General features: G+C 34.2%; 1 protein-coding gene across 1 annotated transcript; it reads right to left on the bottom strand.

Annotated features, from left to right (window-relative positions):
* Nucleotides 1–410: 410 nt before the first annotated feature.
* LOC129002828 (titin homolog) lies at nucleotides 411–15,743 on the bottom strand. Its single transcript, XM_054430907.1, has 6 exons — nucleotides 15,635–15,743; nucleotides 11,645–11,695; nucleotides 4,893–8,744; nucleotides 3,526–3,597; nucleotides 3,179–3,247; nucleotides 411–2,696 (listed from the first exon to the last, which is right to left on the bottom strand). The coding sequence occupies exons 2-6, from the start codon at nucleotides 11,688–11,690 to the stop codon at nucleotides 2,404–2,406; spliced, it is 4,332 nt and encodes a 1,443-aa protein (XP_054286882.1). The 5' UTR covers nucleotides 11,691–11,695; nucleotides 15,635–15,743; the 3' UTR covers nucleotides 411–2,403.
* Nucleotides 15,744–16,803: the final 1,060 nt, after the last annotated feature.

The following is a 16,803-nucleotide window of genomic DNA, read 5'->3' on the forward strand; positions in this document are numbered from 1 at the left end:
TGCCAAACCATTGTCATGGCTATTCCTACGGCCGATGTGTGGTACCATGGTACTAAAAATATTAGTCAAATGGTTACTGGAATATCTATGTTAATAAATTAAATGAATTTTTACCTGTCCTTTTCAGCAATCATATAAGTTACCTATGACGCAAAAAAATGTAAAATGATTTATTTATGATAACAAATTGTACATGTAAATATAAATGAGTTCTATGATTGCTTAGCAAATTGTGATTACAAATGTAGCATTACATGTTCTAGTTTGTCAAATAATTAATATTTGGTTGAAAATGGCAGAGTTGTGTAGGGTTCATGTAATCAGTTCTTAATTTCTAAGTTCATAAGTCAGGAACAGTACATTGGTGACACATATATTGCATAAAACAATTCAACTTTATTAAACAGGAATACTCAAATATAACAGGAGAACAGCTTTATGCATGATTTTAATATATATTTTATAAATTCATATTAGGGCCTATAGCCTTTAACCCAACATGGGTGACACTCTGTTACACACTTAACTACAAAATCAAAGAACTTTATAAAATTCATAATTCATATTCAACACAACACGAGTAATAATACTGTTACTGTTACATAAAACTAAAAAAAAGGAACTTTTTAAAATTCATATTGTACTATTTGTACAAAACAAGGAACAATATCTTTCACCTTAACTACGAGATTATTTGTACAATATGAGTACGGTATACTATAAAAAGGAACTTTTCAAAATTCATATTGCACTATTTATAAAAAACAAGGAACAATATCTTACACCTACAACAACAAAAACATTAGAACAATATGAGTATACAAATTACATTTAATAACAAACAATAACTAGAGGATAGTATAACAAAATTTCAGTCTGTCCCTGAATAGAGACTCCTTAACAAGAATGTAAATATGATAAAAACAATTACTAGGCCTATGTAAACATTATAATGCAATATATTAATGGGACCGGACCGGGCCTAAGTCAGATAACTCAAAAAGGTTGGTTAAAACAGTCAACCCCAAAACGGACAACCCCATTATTTTGAAGTTGTAATTACATTATTATTTATTAAGTAAACTACAATTATCTCCTTTGTTTAAATTGATAGAAAATTCACAAATAAACACAAAACACGGTTAAGTCAAATACTTTATGTAATATAAATGAGGCAGGAGTCAATAAAAAATTCTTATTTTAATAACTTTGGTACTGTAGATGGGGTTGACTCTATTAATGACTAGACAAGCCTCATTTAACAAAATAAATCTGATAAAAAAGTTATAATAGAATACATATGCCAACAATTGTAGCCTACTACTCTTAAGTTTCATAATGTGAGTTGTAAAAAATGTGTGGGAAGAATTTAAAAACTCACCATAAAAAATTCAGCCATACAAATGTAAAAAACTAGCTAATTTTTTTTTAATAAATGAAGTTTTTATAATATGACCAAAAAATCATAAAATCACTATCTGATAGATTCTTAACGCTATCAAAGTCACTTTGATTTCTTTTGGTAGAATATTCCATAATACAGTAAAAACATAAATTGCAACTTAGCAAGAACAAGATTAGGCTCAAACTAAGGCACGATGGAACCATCAGGCACATTCAGTCATGGTGACCAAGAACCGATTAAAATTTAATCCTATTAGCCATGTCCACACTCGTGCGCATGTCTTTTAATGCATGCCCTGAGGCAGAGGGACTCAATTGATGCATGAGTCAAGGGATGCCCGAAATGAGCCGGAAGGAGTTCTATTCCATAGCGCACAGCCCTATGGACAATCCACTAGCCCTTGATTTTTTAGCGTTTCAACTTACAACGGCTTTACATATTTGACAAGTATTCCGTGTTGTAGTTGTTTAAAGCATATTGAATAACTAAGAAACCTCAAAACGCATGGAAGATTATCGCTCAAATTTATGTTAGAGGGCATACGGAGTAATAAAAATTAAATTAAAATAATCGACATTACAATTTAATTAATAAATAAATAAAATATGAAAATGTTGAGTTTTTCTTTATTGGCATTGTCCACAATGATTTCTTACGTTTTGGAACTTTTACTAACACTAAATATTCCGTACCATCCCTACTATCAGTTTAGCGTTGTCTTCATCTAATTAAGAAAAGGTATCAAGAAAGTGAGGAAAGTGATGTATGAGTGTATACAGCTAAAATGCATGCCTCAAGGGGCATGCTTGCGTTGATGCATGTTGATTTGAATGTTGAATTTAAAATGCACAAGTGTGGATATAGCTAATGTAGGCTTCTAATAAAAATTTCTTCATGGAATGTTTCTGAACATTATTTACAGTTATTAATACCGTAACATTTCATTAAAAATTTGAAAACAATAACACCCTAGTTTTTTTTAACAATGTAGGTCTACATTATACCCTTTTTGGTTTCACTTTTTGTATTTGGTTATATACCCTATATTTAACATCTTTCCACTGAATAGAGTGAAAAAAGGGATTGCTCTTATTTGCGTCTATAAATTCCTGACATTCGAGTTTGCCTGGCACATTACCTCTCTTGATGACTTGTTTGAAGTGCTGCAGTAACAGGCACCGTTCGTTGTCCGGCCACACATTCCTTGTGGCTTTGTTGTTGCTAGGATTTGTTTTTGTAGAAGTTTTCAAATTCGGTTTATGTCTGTTTTCCAAGGATTTGCGTTTTGAGCCTGTAATGCATAACTTCTATTAATTACCGTACTTAAAGTGAGCAAACTGTTCAAAAAATACTACAGTATAGGCTAACAACTTTGGCCTCTGATATGAAAAACAATCAAAATCTGTGAAAAAATGTCTAAAAATGTACATTACTAAAACTGGGCGTAGGTTTACAAATTTTTTACAATTTTAATTTCCAAAAAATGTGAATTGGAATAATTGTGCTGCAACTGTAAATAGTCCCAGATATGCGATATTATATAACAAAATTGAAGCTTACAATGTGCAGATTACAATGGTTTTAGTATGAAAGTGATTTACGCTAAATTCAGAAAAAACAAGGGAATTTTCAAAATTACTCATTGACTCGGAGATCAGATAACGTCAGAGTCGCTTAAGACATTTAGCGTTAAAGATTTGGCTCTAAAAAAATGTAATTTTAATACAAAAATCTAATGAAATAAAAAAATTCCTAGAATTATTGATATCTTACGTTTTTTCTGGACGGTACTTGCTTTGTCAATGTCTTCACTTTCGCCTTCAGAAGAAAGGTTTGGGAAATCTGAAAATGAAGCATGGACAAGTTTCAGTTTTACTATATGTAATCTTACAAAATTTAATTTACAATAACACTGCTGACGACCAAAAAGAGCCACAAGTTACCTTCATGTTAACACAAATAAACTTATTCAATAGCAATGAGTTTTTTTTTACTTTTAACCTTTTTTGCTTCTGTAGACATCAAAACAAACAATTTGTTCCCGTGTATTACCATAAGTACTACTGTAATAGCTTAACTTCTATAAGATTCAGTAATACATAGAAGAATTCATATCTTACTTTCATTTGGGCCGGTTAGTGGTTGGTCAATATCTTCCTCACTTTCTGCTTCTGAAGGAAGATTTGGAAGATCTAAAAATTGAAGCATTGGTTATTCTGAGTTTCACTATATCTATTCTTACAAGTTTTTATTTACAATGACATTTTGCTGATCACCAAAAAAGGCAGCAAGTTTCCTTCCTTTGAACACAAATAAACTTCATTTAATGAGTTAATATAGCAATGAGTTCCTTTTATAGCAATTACAATTTTATAAAAATACTACTGAAAAACTTAAATTTAATTTTGAAATCTATTATTAATTACTTAAAATATGTGAATTAGATGTAGGAATGCGTTTATTTTCCATGCAAAATCCATAGGCACAGTGATAGAATTACCGGGTGCGGCAAAAAAACCAATATATTTTATGCAGCGCGTTCAGCAACAGGTAGTCTGAGTGTGATGGGGTTGGGCTTGTTGGAAAGCCTACTTGATGCCATTATCTGTGGTCATAGAGCAGTGGTCACCAGAGCAATGTGCGTTTCTTATCGAGTCGAATTGAAAAAGTATTGATTCAGTCATTGCAACTCAGCGGCAGTTCCGTGCATTCTTTAAATTAGGTTGACTAAATCATTACTTTTTTTAAACGATTATAAAAAACTCCCGTTGCTCAAGTGGCCACTGCTCCATGACTACAGATAATGGCATCCTGTAGGCTTTCCAACGAGCCCAACCCCATCAGTCTCAGACGACCTGTTGCTGAACAGTGCACTGCATAAAATAGATCGGTTTTTTTTTGCCGCACCCTGTATATCTGCTAATGTAAAAATGACAGAACATATATTTCGTACCAAGGGCCGAAAATGAGGTTTTGCCGGCTCGAGATAGTTTTTAAGTTCGAGACGAAGTCGAGAACTTAAACGATCGAGAGCTGCAAAACCATTTCGGTCCGTGGTACGAACGCTATTTTTCACCACACTATACCCTATTACCACTATTCACCACTATAATAATGCACACTGATCGTCAACACAACTACAACTTTAGAAATAATTTGAGGAATCAGCAAAAATATAAAGAAATAGTTGCTAGGCAACGGTGACAATAACACAATTCTATATTGCAATGGTATGGATTTTGATTGTGTATTTAAAACGCATTCATGTTCTAAGTAAGTAAGCGGACAGCTGATTTTGCGGCCCCGGCCTGTAAAAACCTGCTCGGTCCCCAAATTGGCGACAGCTGGCATGGCCAGCAAAACGTAACTTTCAGCCACCAATTAACGTATGTAATACAGCCAAAAACATCATAGTGTGGTGAAAAATAATTTGTGCCCCTAACGACTGGTAAGAAATTAATTATAAAAAGTTGAGATTGGGAATTACCTTCAAGGTTGATTTCGTCAAGTTTCTGCCCACTAAATTCACTTATTCTTCCTTCGTCAACGGCTAAAAGCAGTCTACTGACTTTGGTCAGTTCAACAGCTGACTCTTGCATCCTATAATACTCTCTGTGAACTCTGATGTTGTGACCTAAATGTCGGGCCAGCCAATCACTTTCATTTTCTGTCAAGTTTACTACTTGGGTAACTGTGGCAATATATTTTCTTAATTTGGTGCTGGTAATTAAGTGAGGTTTCTGTAGGTCCAATTCCTGGCAAAAAGCCCTTATTACATCGTGCCCTCTTTGATGTCTATCTGAATTCAAATTAGGAAACATATATTCATTGCTAGATTTAATGACTGATATGTTTTTTCTATATAACAACAAAACATCAATGGCTTTCTTCATTTCACTAGTTAGTAAAACTGGCACATCATTCTCTCGTTTGCCAACAATGTAAATCAGTGTCATGACATTCATAAGCTTTTTCTCCAGATCCGAAAATGACTTTATAATTTCTTCAGAGTTTTCACCATGATAATTTCTCCTTTCAGTAAAATCTTTAATTTTCATTTTGGAGACTTCTCCTGACCTTTTTTTATTAAACATCATGATTCTAGCCAAAGTTGCTTTTGCTAGATTTTGCCATAAACTTGCGTTCGATGGACAGTCTTTTAACAAACCAATATATACATCAATTTTGCCATCTAAGTAAGAATTAATTTTCATCAAATCTGATGTTAGAGGTAGCAAGTCTTCTTTCCTTTGCTTTGTCCTTTTGAAGGTAATTAAGGCAGTAGAGGAAATTCTGTTTTCCCATTCAATGTCCATGATACTTAAAAAAGATTTCATGGTTCGTTCTCCTTTTAAATTTCCTTCTTTCAAAAACGTTCCTCTTTGAAGTGCAGCACATTTTCGTAGGGCGTGCCCAAGCTTTAAGGCTAAAGAAGGTATCTTCATAGTTGGTCGATCAGAATGATTTAATTCTACAATAGCCAGGTTTTTTACTGCTTGGATTAAGGAATCAAAATTATTTGGTTGAAGGCAATCAATAACCATGGCACCTGCAAACTTTGAATCTATCTTCCTGAACTCGCTAACCAAACGCCCAAGTCTGCGCATGTTTTGCCTTATGAGGTCATTCTTTGTATTATTAAATTTTTCAAACATCAGCATTCCCAAACGAATTATAAGAGGGTCTTCGGAACAAATTTCCTTTATTCCATCTTTTTTTTTAAAGGTCGATATGATGTTGTCATAAAAACTTTGTGAGGATTCGGGGGTCAAGAAATGCCCGACAAGTGCTTTACTTAGAGAAAGAAAGCCTTTCTTTTTATCAATGTTTGCATGGTCATCATCTTTCTTTGCAGCGTGGCAGGTGAATTTCACATGACTCCATAAGTGTTTTTTTAATAAAAACCCCAGACAGTGGGGACATGGTAAATAGTCTGAATATGTTTTTCCTTCTTTTTCAATGGCTGATGGTCTTCTAATGAGTATCAATTCTCCTGTTCGTTTAGACAAAATATCACAATTATAGTGATAGTCCCCCAATCTAGTAAGTTCACTAAAGGCATTTCTCCGCAATAAAGAACTTTTTGGCAACGCCAAAATCTTAGCAACTTCCATTTCATTTTCATGGCAATGCTCAAGATGCCGTGACATCTTACAAATAAGTTTGTCACAAAAAAAGCAACAATGTATTTGATCGTATACTTTTTTTTTTCCTGTGCTCACGCTTGCTTTAGAAATTGGTACTTTAATATCAGTACCACGTTTAGTTGGTATTTCACACACCCTTTGTTTTGTTACTTTGTATTTCCTCTTTTGTATTGTTTTATTAATTTCTTTATCTGGTAAACTGTCTTCTCCTGATGATGACAATTCAGAAATACAGGATGGAGAACTTTCTTCTTCCAAATCCGGCTGATACTCTGAATCATTACTAATACTCATCATTTCATCACTACTTTGTGTGTCCACCTCTAGCGTTTTACGTCGCTTTAAGTTTGTCTGTTCTCCATCATTTACTTCATTTTCATTCTCTAATTTTTTTTTTCGTGTGCTCACGCTTGCTTTAGAAGCTGGTACTGCAATTTTACTACCACGTTTAGTTGGTATTTCACACCCCCTTTGTTTTGGTACTTTGTATTTCCTCTTTTGTATTGTTTTATTCATTTCTTTATCTGGTAAACTGTCTTCTCCTGATGATGACAATTCAGAAATACAGGATGGAGAACTTTCTTCTTCCAAATCTGGCTGATACTCTGAATCATTACTAATACTCATCATTTCATCACTACTTTGTGTGGCCACCTTTAGCGTTTTACGCCGCTTTAAGTCTGTCTGTTCTCCATCATTTACTTCATCATCATTCTCTAAATTTTTAGTAGTACTCGTTTGTGCCTCCACCTCTTGTGTTTCACACGGCTTTAAGTCTGCCTGTTCCCCATCATTTACTTCATCATCATTCTCTAAATTTTTAGTACTACTCATTTGTGCCTCCACCTCTTGTGTTTCACACGGCTTTAAGTCTGTCTGTTCCCTATCATTTACTTTATCTTCGTTCTGTACATTTTTAGTAATACTCAAACTCAAAGTTTCATCAGGGTCTGCCTCTACCTCTAGTGTTTCATGCTGCTTCAAGTCTGCCTGTTCTCTATCATTTAGTTCATCTTCATTCTCTAAATTCTTAGTATTACTCAAACTCAAAGTTTCATCAAGGTTTGCCTCTACATCTAGTGTTTCATGCTGCTTCAAGTCTGCCTGTTCTCTACCATTTAGTTCATCTTCATTCTCTAAATTTTTGGTAATACTCAAACTCAACGTTTCATCAGGGTCTGCCTCTACCTCTAGTGTTTCATGCTGCTTCAAGTCTGCCTGTTCTCTACCATTTAGTTCATCTTCAATCTCTAAATTTTTAGTATTACTCAAACTCAAAGTTTCATCAAGGTCTGCCTCTACATCTAGTGTTTCATGCTGCTTCAAGTCTGCCTGTTCTCTACCATTTAGTTCATCTTCATTCTCTAAATTTTTGGTAATACTCAAACTCAACGTTTCATCAGGGTCTGCCTCTACCTCTAGTGTTTCATGCTGCTTCAAGTCTGCCTGTTCTCTACCATTTAGTTCATCTTCAATCTCTAAATTTTTAGTATTACTCAAACTCAAAGTTTCATCAAGGTCTGCCTCTACATCTAGTGTTTCATGCTGCTTCAAGTCTGCCTGTTCTCTACCATTTAGTTCATCTTCATTCTCTAAATTTTTGGTAATACTCAAACTCAACGTTTCATCAGGGTCTGCCTCTACCTCTAGTGTTTCATGCTGCTTTAAGTCTGCCTGTTCTCTACCATTTAGTTCATCTTCATTCTCTAAATTTTTAGTAATACTCAAACTCAACGTTTCATCAGGGTCTGCCTCTACCTCTAGTGTTTCATGCTGCTTTAAGTCTGCCTGTTCTCTACCATTTAGTTCATCTTCATTCTCAAAATTTTTAGTAATACTCAAACTCAACGTTTCATCAGGGTCTGCCTCTACCTCTAGTGTTTCATGCTGCTTCAAGTCTGTCCGTTCTTTATCATTTAGTTCGTCTTCACTCCAAAATTGTTCTACATTTATAGTGTTGGAACTTTTGACCAGACCTTCTAACCTAAGAAGCTCAGACTTGCTGAGAATCAAGTGGGATTTTCTGTTTATTAAAATTGCTACATCTATGATACATTGTTGTTCTATAAAGTCATCATAAGAAATTTTATATGTATTTTTTCCTACTTCTTCTAACCATTTAACTTTGTATTTTTTATTTCTTTTTGTTTTTTCTGGGATGTTTTCCAGTACTTGGCATAGATAAAATCCACCTGGAACAATACGAAATAACAAAAAGTCGTGACTTGAATCTTAAAGGGTGTAATAAAATAATTATAACCAATATTTGACCTAAAACTATAGCCGTTATTGAGGGATGGTTGTATAGTGGTTTAGGCAGCTTTTTATACAATTCCATACCCATTCAATTTCTATTTAATTAAAAAAAAAGACAGTTTGTAAGAAAAACCCCATAAATACAAGGAGAGTTTTTTCATACACCCAATTTAACACCCCTTCTTTTAGTTAGGCTATTTTTATTGCAATTTATAAGGTGTATTAAAATATTTCCTATGTATTATCTTAAATGTGTTATATTGATCGAACAATTTTTTTCTCTATGTTATTAATACTTATACAAGTAAAAAACTTGTGATTTTTCAACAGGTAATCAATTGAACTAATAGTGGTGTCATTTGGTGTCTGGATTAATTTTGGAATTTGTAAATAAAGTTAACTTTTAACAAATTGTTTTAAATATTTTAATTTTATTTTTAATCTTTATATATTTTCTTACACTTTGCCTATCTAATTATGATTTTTTTGTAGAACAATAGTGTAAATGTGTACAAAATGGTTAACATTAATTTCCAATATACAGGGTTGTATATAGTACTCAAAAAGGCCACCATTGGGAAGTCTTAAAAGTAGTCTAAAGAGTAAAGAGTAAATAAGTCTTAAATTTGCATCTACATTCCAAAAAGACTATAAAATAGGTTAAAAATCCATTAGTTCGAAAATGGCGGTCATTTTTCAAAAAGAGAGCAAACTTAAAAAGTTAATAACTGTGTATTTTATGGTCTTTTTGGATTGAAGATGCAATTTTAAGACTTATTTACATATCACATTTTTGCTCTAAACTTATTCGTTAAGGAGCTACATAATATTAAATGTACACCAGAAGTCATTTATTCATAGGCAGTAACTCCTAAACGAGTGGGTTGATCGAACAAATGTTAAAATAACATGTTATATCAGAAAACAAGATAAAATATAGAGTGTTCCATAAGAAATTTCAAAGTTGGTCGCCATATTGAAAAATGGGTCCGACTGAATTTCAAAAAGCTAAATTCATATATAGCTGCCACAAAAATAAATAAATGTCCCCCATGTTAAGTTGTCTCTAATTCTTACCGTTTCCGATATCCCAATAGTGGCCTCATTAAATTGATCACCCTGTACTATGGCTTATTCGTATTCGGAGACTCATTCGGATGATATATTTCCTATGTGAAAAAAAACTAGGATTATAATGAGTAAACTATTGCACGGTTTGCTGCAACTTAGAATTTACGCTACATTGTCTATTAAAAAGGTCCAATAGTTTGTCATGGTTTGAATCTATTAACTTATGGGATTGATGATAACATAAAATACAACATACTGTCATTGACTAAGGAAATACTTTTGTTTCCTTGTCTGTGGTACTGCATTCTGAAACTAGCATTTAATGATCATAAAACCATCACTACAATGTTAAAATGTTGTCTATAAGTGAAGGTTTCATGTTTGAAATGTAAAATTTAAATCAAATAGTGGGATCAAACAAAACCTCTAAGCCCTGTTCACACAACCCGTTCCCGTTCATGGTCCCGACCGCCCTGTCACCTGGTCGACAGACCGTTGTATTTACACAGTTTTATTTACACAGTTTATTGTGTATCACAGTTTTTTGTTGCTGCTTAGTTCAAATTAGCTGTTTTCATTAATGAAAAAAAAAAATAATAGTGCTGCATCCTGTTGGTAAATCTTATAAATTTTAATGCTTTTGCATAGCCTATCATAGAACCAACCTTTTTAGTTGAAACATCTGACTAAATTCTTTAATTCCATTTAAATATGAGTACTCATAAGGTTAACATGGGAAACCTAGAGCCACTGGGGAGTTTTATAAAAACTTTGTTTGGGATGAAAATTTTTTTTGATTCTAAGTTTAATAATAATTTAAAAGTTTTAAATGATCAAATTTTGCAGGTAGGCTATTAAAAAATCTAGTCTTAAACCCATATTATTTATTATTTTATGTCGCTTATTCCCTATATTAATTACAAGATAGGCCTAGTGTAATAAATGATTTATTCTTGTACTTTTTTCAAATCTTAGGCCTACTGCATATTTTAAGTATGAATGTAGTTTATTAAAACAAATTATGGGATCTACTGTCAGTGCAACATGTCAGGTACTTAGTTAAGAAAAACCAGTGGCTGCTCCGTCATTCGAAACACTAAAGAATATCAAGAGACCAAGAAATATGCCTATCGCGTTATTCTTTGGTTGCTTCCTCAACTACATCAGGATTCCAGCTTGTCCTTGGCGCAATCCTCTGACGGATCAATTTTTGAATTGTTAATGTAAGAACAAAGCATACCAACTAGCTAAGTGTTTCAGAGAATCAAATTAGGGACTTTCGAGTTTAAAAACTACATTTGCGTGTGTATGCTCATTTTTAGCGCTCCTAGTGGAATTAAAGGGGCTAAATTTATAACATGGACTGTGACCTTCTTCGTAGCTTCTGTAGGCCCTATTCATTGATAACATAATGTTTAACATCAGATTTTTTAAATTATTTTAAACAATCTAAAACCGTCACACATTCAATTCAGACGACACTCAACCTCTAGATCCTAATATAGGCCTACCCAAACTAACAAGGCAGAGTGCAGAGTCAACTTCAGCCACCCAAGATAGACTATTATCATTTGACTATTGGATTCTGAAGTTGTATCAATAGTCAAAGCTATAATGTTGCCAATCTAGCCTTTAACTCGTTATCTGTCTGTGATAATGCATTTTTAATTAAATGAACAGAACTTAATTGATGATATATGCCTAGCCCTATCTATAAATATTACTGTAACTGACAAATCTACTTTGGTAAATTACAATTCCCTACCTTCTTCACTCTTGACTGCTACAAAGGAGTTTCTCTTGTAAGTCATTTTTCCTGTAACAAATTAAATGTTACTTAGCCTACATCAATACCGAACTGTTACATGTGAAAATAGCAGCTAGCAGTGGAGCATACTAGCCTACATTTATTTCCTACTATTTCTATAGCTACAAAAGCTGGGATTACTTTTGAACCACATAAAATTGAGCATAGCCTGAAACAAAATTGAACACGGCCGCGGCGAGCAAGAACTGGCAACCATTCTGAGTCTTGGTATGTGATTGTCTTACCATTACAATGAATGGAGGAGTCGTGTACCGACTTACTTATTCACGCTTCCACTAGGTACGGTATCATTAATCGTTAGTACCTAATGACATTAAACTTGTTACCGTACTACAGCAATGCTACAGCATGCCAGATAGATGTGTCGTGCCTGGGTGAAAGAGAAATTAAGTAAGCTTATTCAAAAGTTATGGATACATAGGGTGTATACAAATTCCAAGTGATCCGCTGGGTAGGCTACAATGCATTCATGCTATTCCTTGTTTAGATTGGACATCTTAAAAAATTCTCGTGTTTGCGTGAATATTTTCATGAAGATGACCTTATTTCAGTAGAAAAATATAAGAATAAAGAGACAACAATTACTGTAAATATTGACGTGAGAAGCGAGTAATAGGTGAGAATCACATACCTAGACTATTTAGCCTACCAATTTACCTTCGTATCTTAGTGATAAACACTGCTGTTTAGTAAACAAAATAGCTTAAATAACTAGCACTTCCAAGAAATAAAATGGTGTTCAAAATTTAATGAATATTTTTGAAAGCCATATGAAGAAAAGCCTAGCTTCTAAAATCGTTTCACAATGGCAAACATTTTAATTCATAATTTTTCAAATAAAATAGATTAATCAATCAGTAGGCTATGGCTTCAAACAGGAAAATAAAACTTTTTAAAACCAAATTTTTTGTAGCCAACTACTTAAATAGATCCTTATCCTCAGGTAGCCTAAACATACCGGTAATTCTATTTCAAATTAAACATAGGCTAATTTTATTTGAACAAATTGTTGATCAAAATCAATTTACAAATATAGTAGTCTGGTACTGGTTATACTGTTCTCTTATTTCTTCCAAACATATTTTTTGGATACCGGTACCGTAATTACAATAACATGAAACTGGTCTCTCACGCTCAAAAATTAGTTAAGGAGGTTGGTACTGTAATAAGTTAGTTAAAAAACGTTTAGGTCATCTATAATTATGAGGATTTTATCCTTTAAGTTAACTTATTGCATGTTCAACATTTACCAAAACTCCATGAACACCAATTCTCATAGTAAGATCATCCTGGTTCGTGAACTCAAAAAAATGCAGGTTATACATTTATAACTATAGGCCTACCAAATTTTATCGAAACAGGACGGTGTTCTTTCGACTTATCGCGTAAACAAACGCACAAATAGCCTATGTATCAAAATTTGAGCTAATGGTGTTTTTGGCCTCTAGGGATATGAGAAAGCCTCAAAATGAGAAAGTATAACAGGTTGAGATGTAGGTCTAGGTCTTAACGTGCCCCTACAGTATCTAACTTAGCCTAATAGCTTCTTCTCTAGGCTATAGGAGAAATCCGCTCAGCATCTTAATGATGTCATGGAATCTTTTGCGGCTGATTATCCACCGTCAAATTCAAAGTCTTTCTTTTACCCTCATCCTTTATCTTTAAAAAATTGTTTTCGTCTGTCAATGACATCACGGACTCCTGTTGACACATCATTACCGCAACGATACAAAGTGCAGCTATCGGTATTCGTGGTGTAGTGGATAGAGTACTTGGCAGATGTCTAAGAGGTAACCTGATCAAATCCCACAGACCACATTATTATCTTTTTGCCATATTAGATTTAACTTATTATGTGATTGCTACTTTTTAACTGTGCATATTTTCTTAGAATTTGAGGCATTTATTATTTAATTTTATGAACAGAACTATTTTTCGATTAGGCCTAAGCCTAGTAAACCTTCATAAAGCTAGTTTTTACGTTAGGTTATAGGCTAACAGTTTAGTTCAATAATTTATAGGGTTAAAATGATCAAATACATGTGTACGCCAAATAACTCAGGCTTCCATGACTTCATTCATCAGGTGACGTCATTGACCGACGGCGCATCGGCGTACGGTTAATGGACGAGTAGCCACAGCGTAGTTGTTATTAAGTAACTTATAATACTGAAATCAAATACCGGTACCGGCATAGGATAAACTAAATGACACATCCAATCCGTATCTGCTTGTCATAGTGAATATAGACTTAAAAAATAACTTCTTGATCAGCATTGTAGGCCTACGTGTTATTAAATTTACGGAAAGTAAATAAAAGAAACGTCTTATAACACTTAAAACATATATTTACGCTCACCGGTATACTGTTTAGGTACTCACAAGACGGTAAATATACAAAAAAGATGGTAAGTGGTGATCGATTTCGATTGGACACTCCAACCATCATCAGAAAAAATATAAGACCAAATTAACAAATTCGACGCTTTGGGCATAGCCTATATAGAATCAATTGTAACGATTGTGCTAGCTTCTACACTGGTCAGACTGTGAACTTCGTTAACCGCTTCAAAAACCACATAAGTTATCTGCGTGGAGGAACAACAAACCAGAAAGATATGTCGCACAACACCTGTTACAAAATGGCCACTCAATAGGAAAAATTGAGGATAACTTAGTCTATGTATTTTGAAGAATTGTAAGAAAGGATATGTAGGCTAATGAAAGCTTGGGAAGAACTGTAAAAAACAGACACAGACACCAGTAAGTTAACACTTTCTCTGTAGGAAAAATGTAAAAATAGAAATAGGCCTAAGTTGATAAGTTAAATGAACAAGTAAATTTTTATTCCAGTTGTAGGCCTACTTATAAAAAATGTATTGCCCGGTGCTTCCAGTAGCCAATAGGGTACAAGTAGGGACGCCATTCAAGATTCTTGTCATTCGCTTAAGTTATTGGGTCTGTAATAATTGGAGTGTCCAATCGAAATCGATCACCACTAACCATCTTTTTTGTATACCGTCTTGTGAGTAACAGTATAAGCGTAAATATATGTTTTAAATGTTATAAGACGTTTCTTTTATTTAGGTACTTTCCGTAAATTTAATAACACGTACAATGCTGATCAAGAAGTTATTTTTTAAGTCTAAGTATATTCACTATGACAAGCAGATCCGGATTGGATGTGTCATTTAGTTTATCCTATAGCCTACCGGTATTTGATTTCAGTATTAACTTATAAGTTACTTAATAACAACTACGCTGTGGCTACTCGTCCACCAACTGTACGCCGATAGCCTAGCCTATTCTTGGAATAAATACTGCAAGCAGGTCATTTACAAACAAATTTACAGTTCAACTGAACATAAACTACATGGCCTGATGGGAATTAACCATCAACTGATAGGCCTACATAAACCTAGCCTAAATTCATTTGCCAAGGGTAAGTTAGGCCTAAGTTTAACTTACTGTATATAAGTTAGTTAGGAATTAGCTTAGACCTAGGCCTAGGCTGTGGGTTATAAAAATTACGTGACTGATTTGGGCCTAGGCTTAAGATACTTAAAGGAAGTCTTTAAGTTAAAGTTTAATGCTAGGAGCCTACTTAACTTACTAAAATTAATCACTTGTAAATTAATTTAATATTTGTCAGTAGCAGTTCCCTAAATTGGCTAAGTTTGTTATGAAGGTTAGGCGTGCTAAGGCCTACCTTTTAGTCATCTTAACCTAACTTACAGAGGGCCCTTTACAACCGTACATAGACCTGGGCTAGGCGCTTAAGTTAAATGATAAGTTTTGGCTAAGATACTGGTGAACATTTTAACATATGATAAACGCCCAAAGAAATATTCAGCCTAATCAAGAATATCAATCTTAAGTCTTGTAGCTAATTCTTGAATTAAACAAACAATCTACAGAAATACTCACCAAAGTTTATGAAGTTTCATCACCCATGTCCAATGTCCATCGCTTCGTCTTGTCTGCAATGCTAAAATCTAAATCAAAATGGAAAAATGCTACCACTACCAGTCCTCAGTCCAGTCACTTTACATTACACTTTTCACTTTCGTTTTCGTCGCCTAGCCTCCGTCCTTTTCCGCTCCACTCCACTACACGACACGATCACCAGCAGTCAGCACTAGTAGATGATGAAAAAAACTGTTGGAACTTCGAATTGGCAACATTGCAACACTTTAACATGAAACCTGCATTTGAAGTGAATGTCGGGACGACCACACATTTCATTAGTTCCGCAACTCACCACTGCCGCGCCACCGCACGTGTGAGATATAGGGCCCGACTAAGATAGGCATCACTGACTCCGGGGGCGTACATTGACTGTCGGGACATTTAAAACAAAATTTTCTAAGTGTTTCTGGGACCCGATTACAACGTTTCAGGCACTCTTTGCTTGTCGGGACGTGTGTGAGTCCCGACAATCGTGTGTTAGCCCGACTGTCTGGCCGTATGCAGGCGTGTGTCCCGACAATGATATGCAAACGTACGCACACACACACACACACACGCACACACACACACCCACACACACACAGACATCACTTCGAAAACCACTTTTTTGGGTCCAGGGGGACCCAAAACGAATATATCCACTCAAAACTCAAACTCGAAAATTTTGACGAAAACAATACTTTCTCCATATACTACGGTATAGGGGGAGAAAGTAAAAATAGAAGAAATTCTAATCATATGTTTTATTTACAACTTATGATAAAACGTATTTACATTACAAATTTGGTCGAGTTTTGTACCACTGGACGACCTTTTAGTTAGTCGTTAATATGTTTACCAATTTTGTCTACTTGAAATATACTTTTAACATTTTACAAACACAAGTCAAACCTGTCTCATTCACCACTGGAAAAGAGTTGTCAACAATTGTTACTTTTCGAATCTAACACCTGTTTCAATGTTCTAAGGCCGCAATCAGAAAGACAAACGTAAAAGTTAAACAAAATGGTTCCCAAAGGTACTATCTTTAGGTTGTAAAATGTTTTGTGTTGTTCTGTTAAACTTTCTTTGTTCGATTTTTACTTTTTTTATTAAATCGTATAACCTGTTAGTCCTAATTATTTTAT

This window comes from Macrosteles quadrilineatus, unplaced genomic scaffold (genome assembly GCF_028750875.1).
Source record: "Macrosteles quadrilineatus isolate MER2022 unplaced genomic scaffold, UCM_ALF_1.0 Scaffold_9__3_contigs__length_116548681, whole genome shotgun sequence".
NCBI classification, from domain to species: Eukaryota; Metazoa; Arthropoda; class Insecta; order Hemiptera; family Cicadellidae; genus Macrosteles; species Macrosteles quadrilineatus.

Coding starts and splice junctions, on each gene's coding strand:
- LOC129002828 (XM_054430907.1), bottom strand. CDS start 11,690: ATGACTTACAAGAGAAACTCCTTTGTAGCAGTCAAGAGTGAAGAAG. Junction 8,745..11,644: donor AGCAGTCAAGAGTGAAGAAG/GTAGGGAATTGT, acceptor GTATTGTTCCAG/GTGGATTTTATCTATGCCAA. Junction 3,598..4,892: donor TGACGAAATCAACCTTGAAG/GTAATTCCCAAT, acceptor TTCAATTTTTAG/ATCTTCCAAATCTTCCTTCA.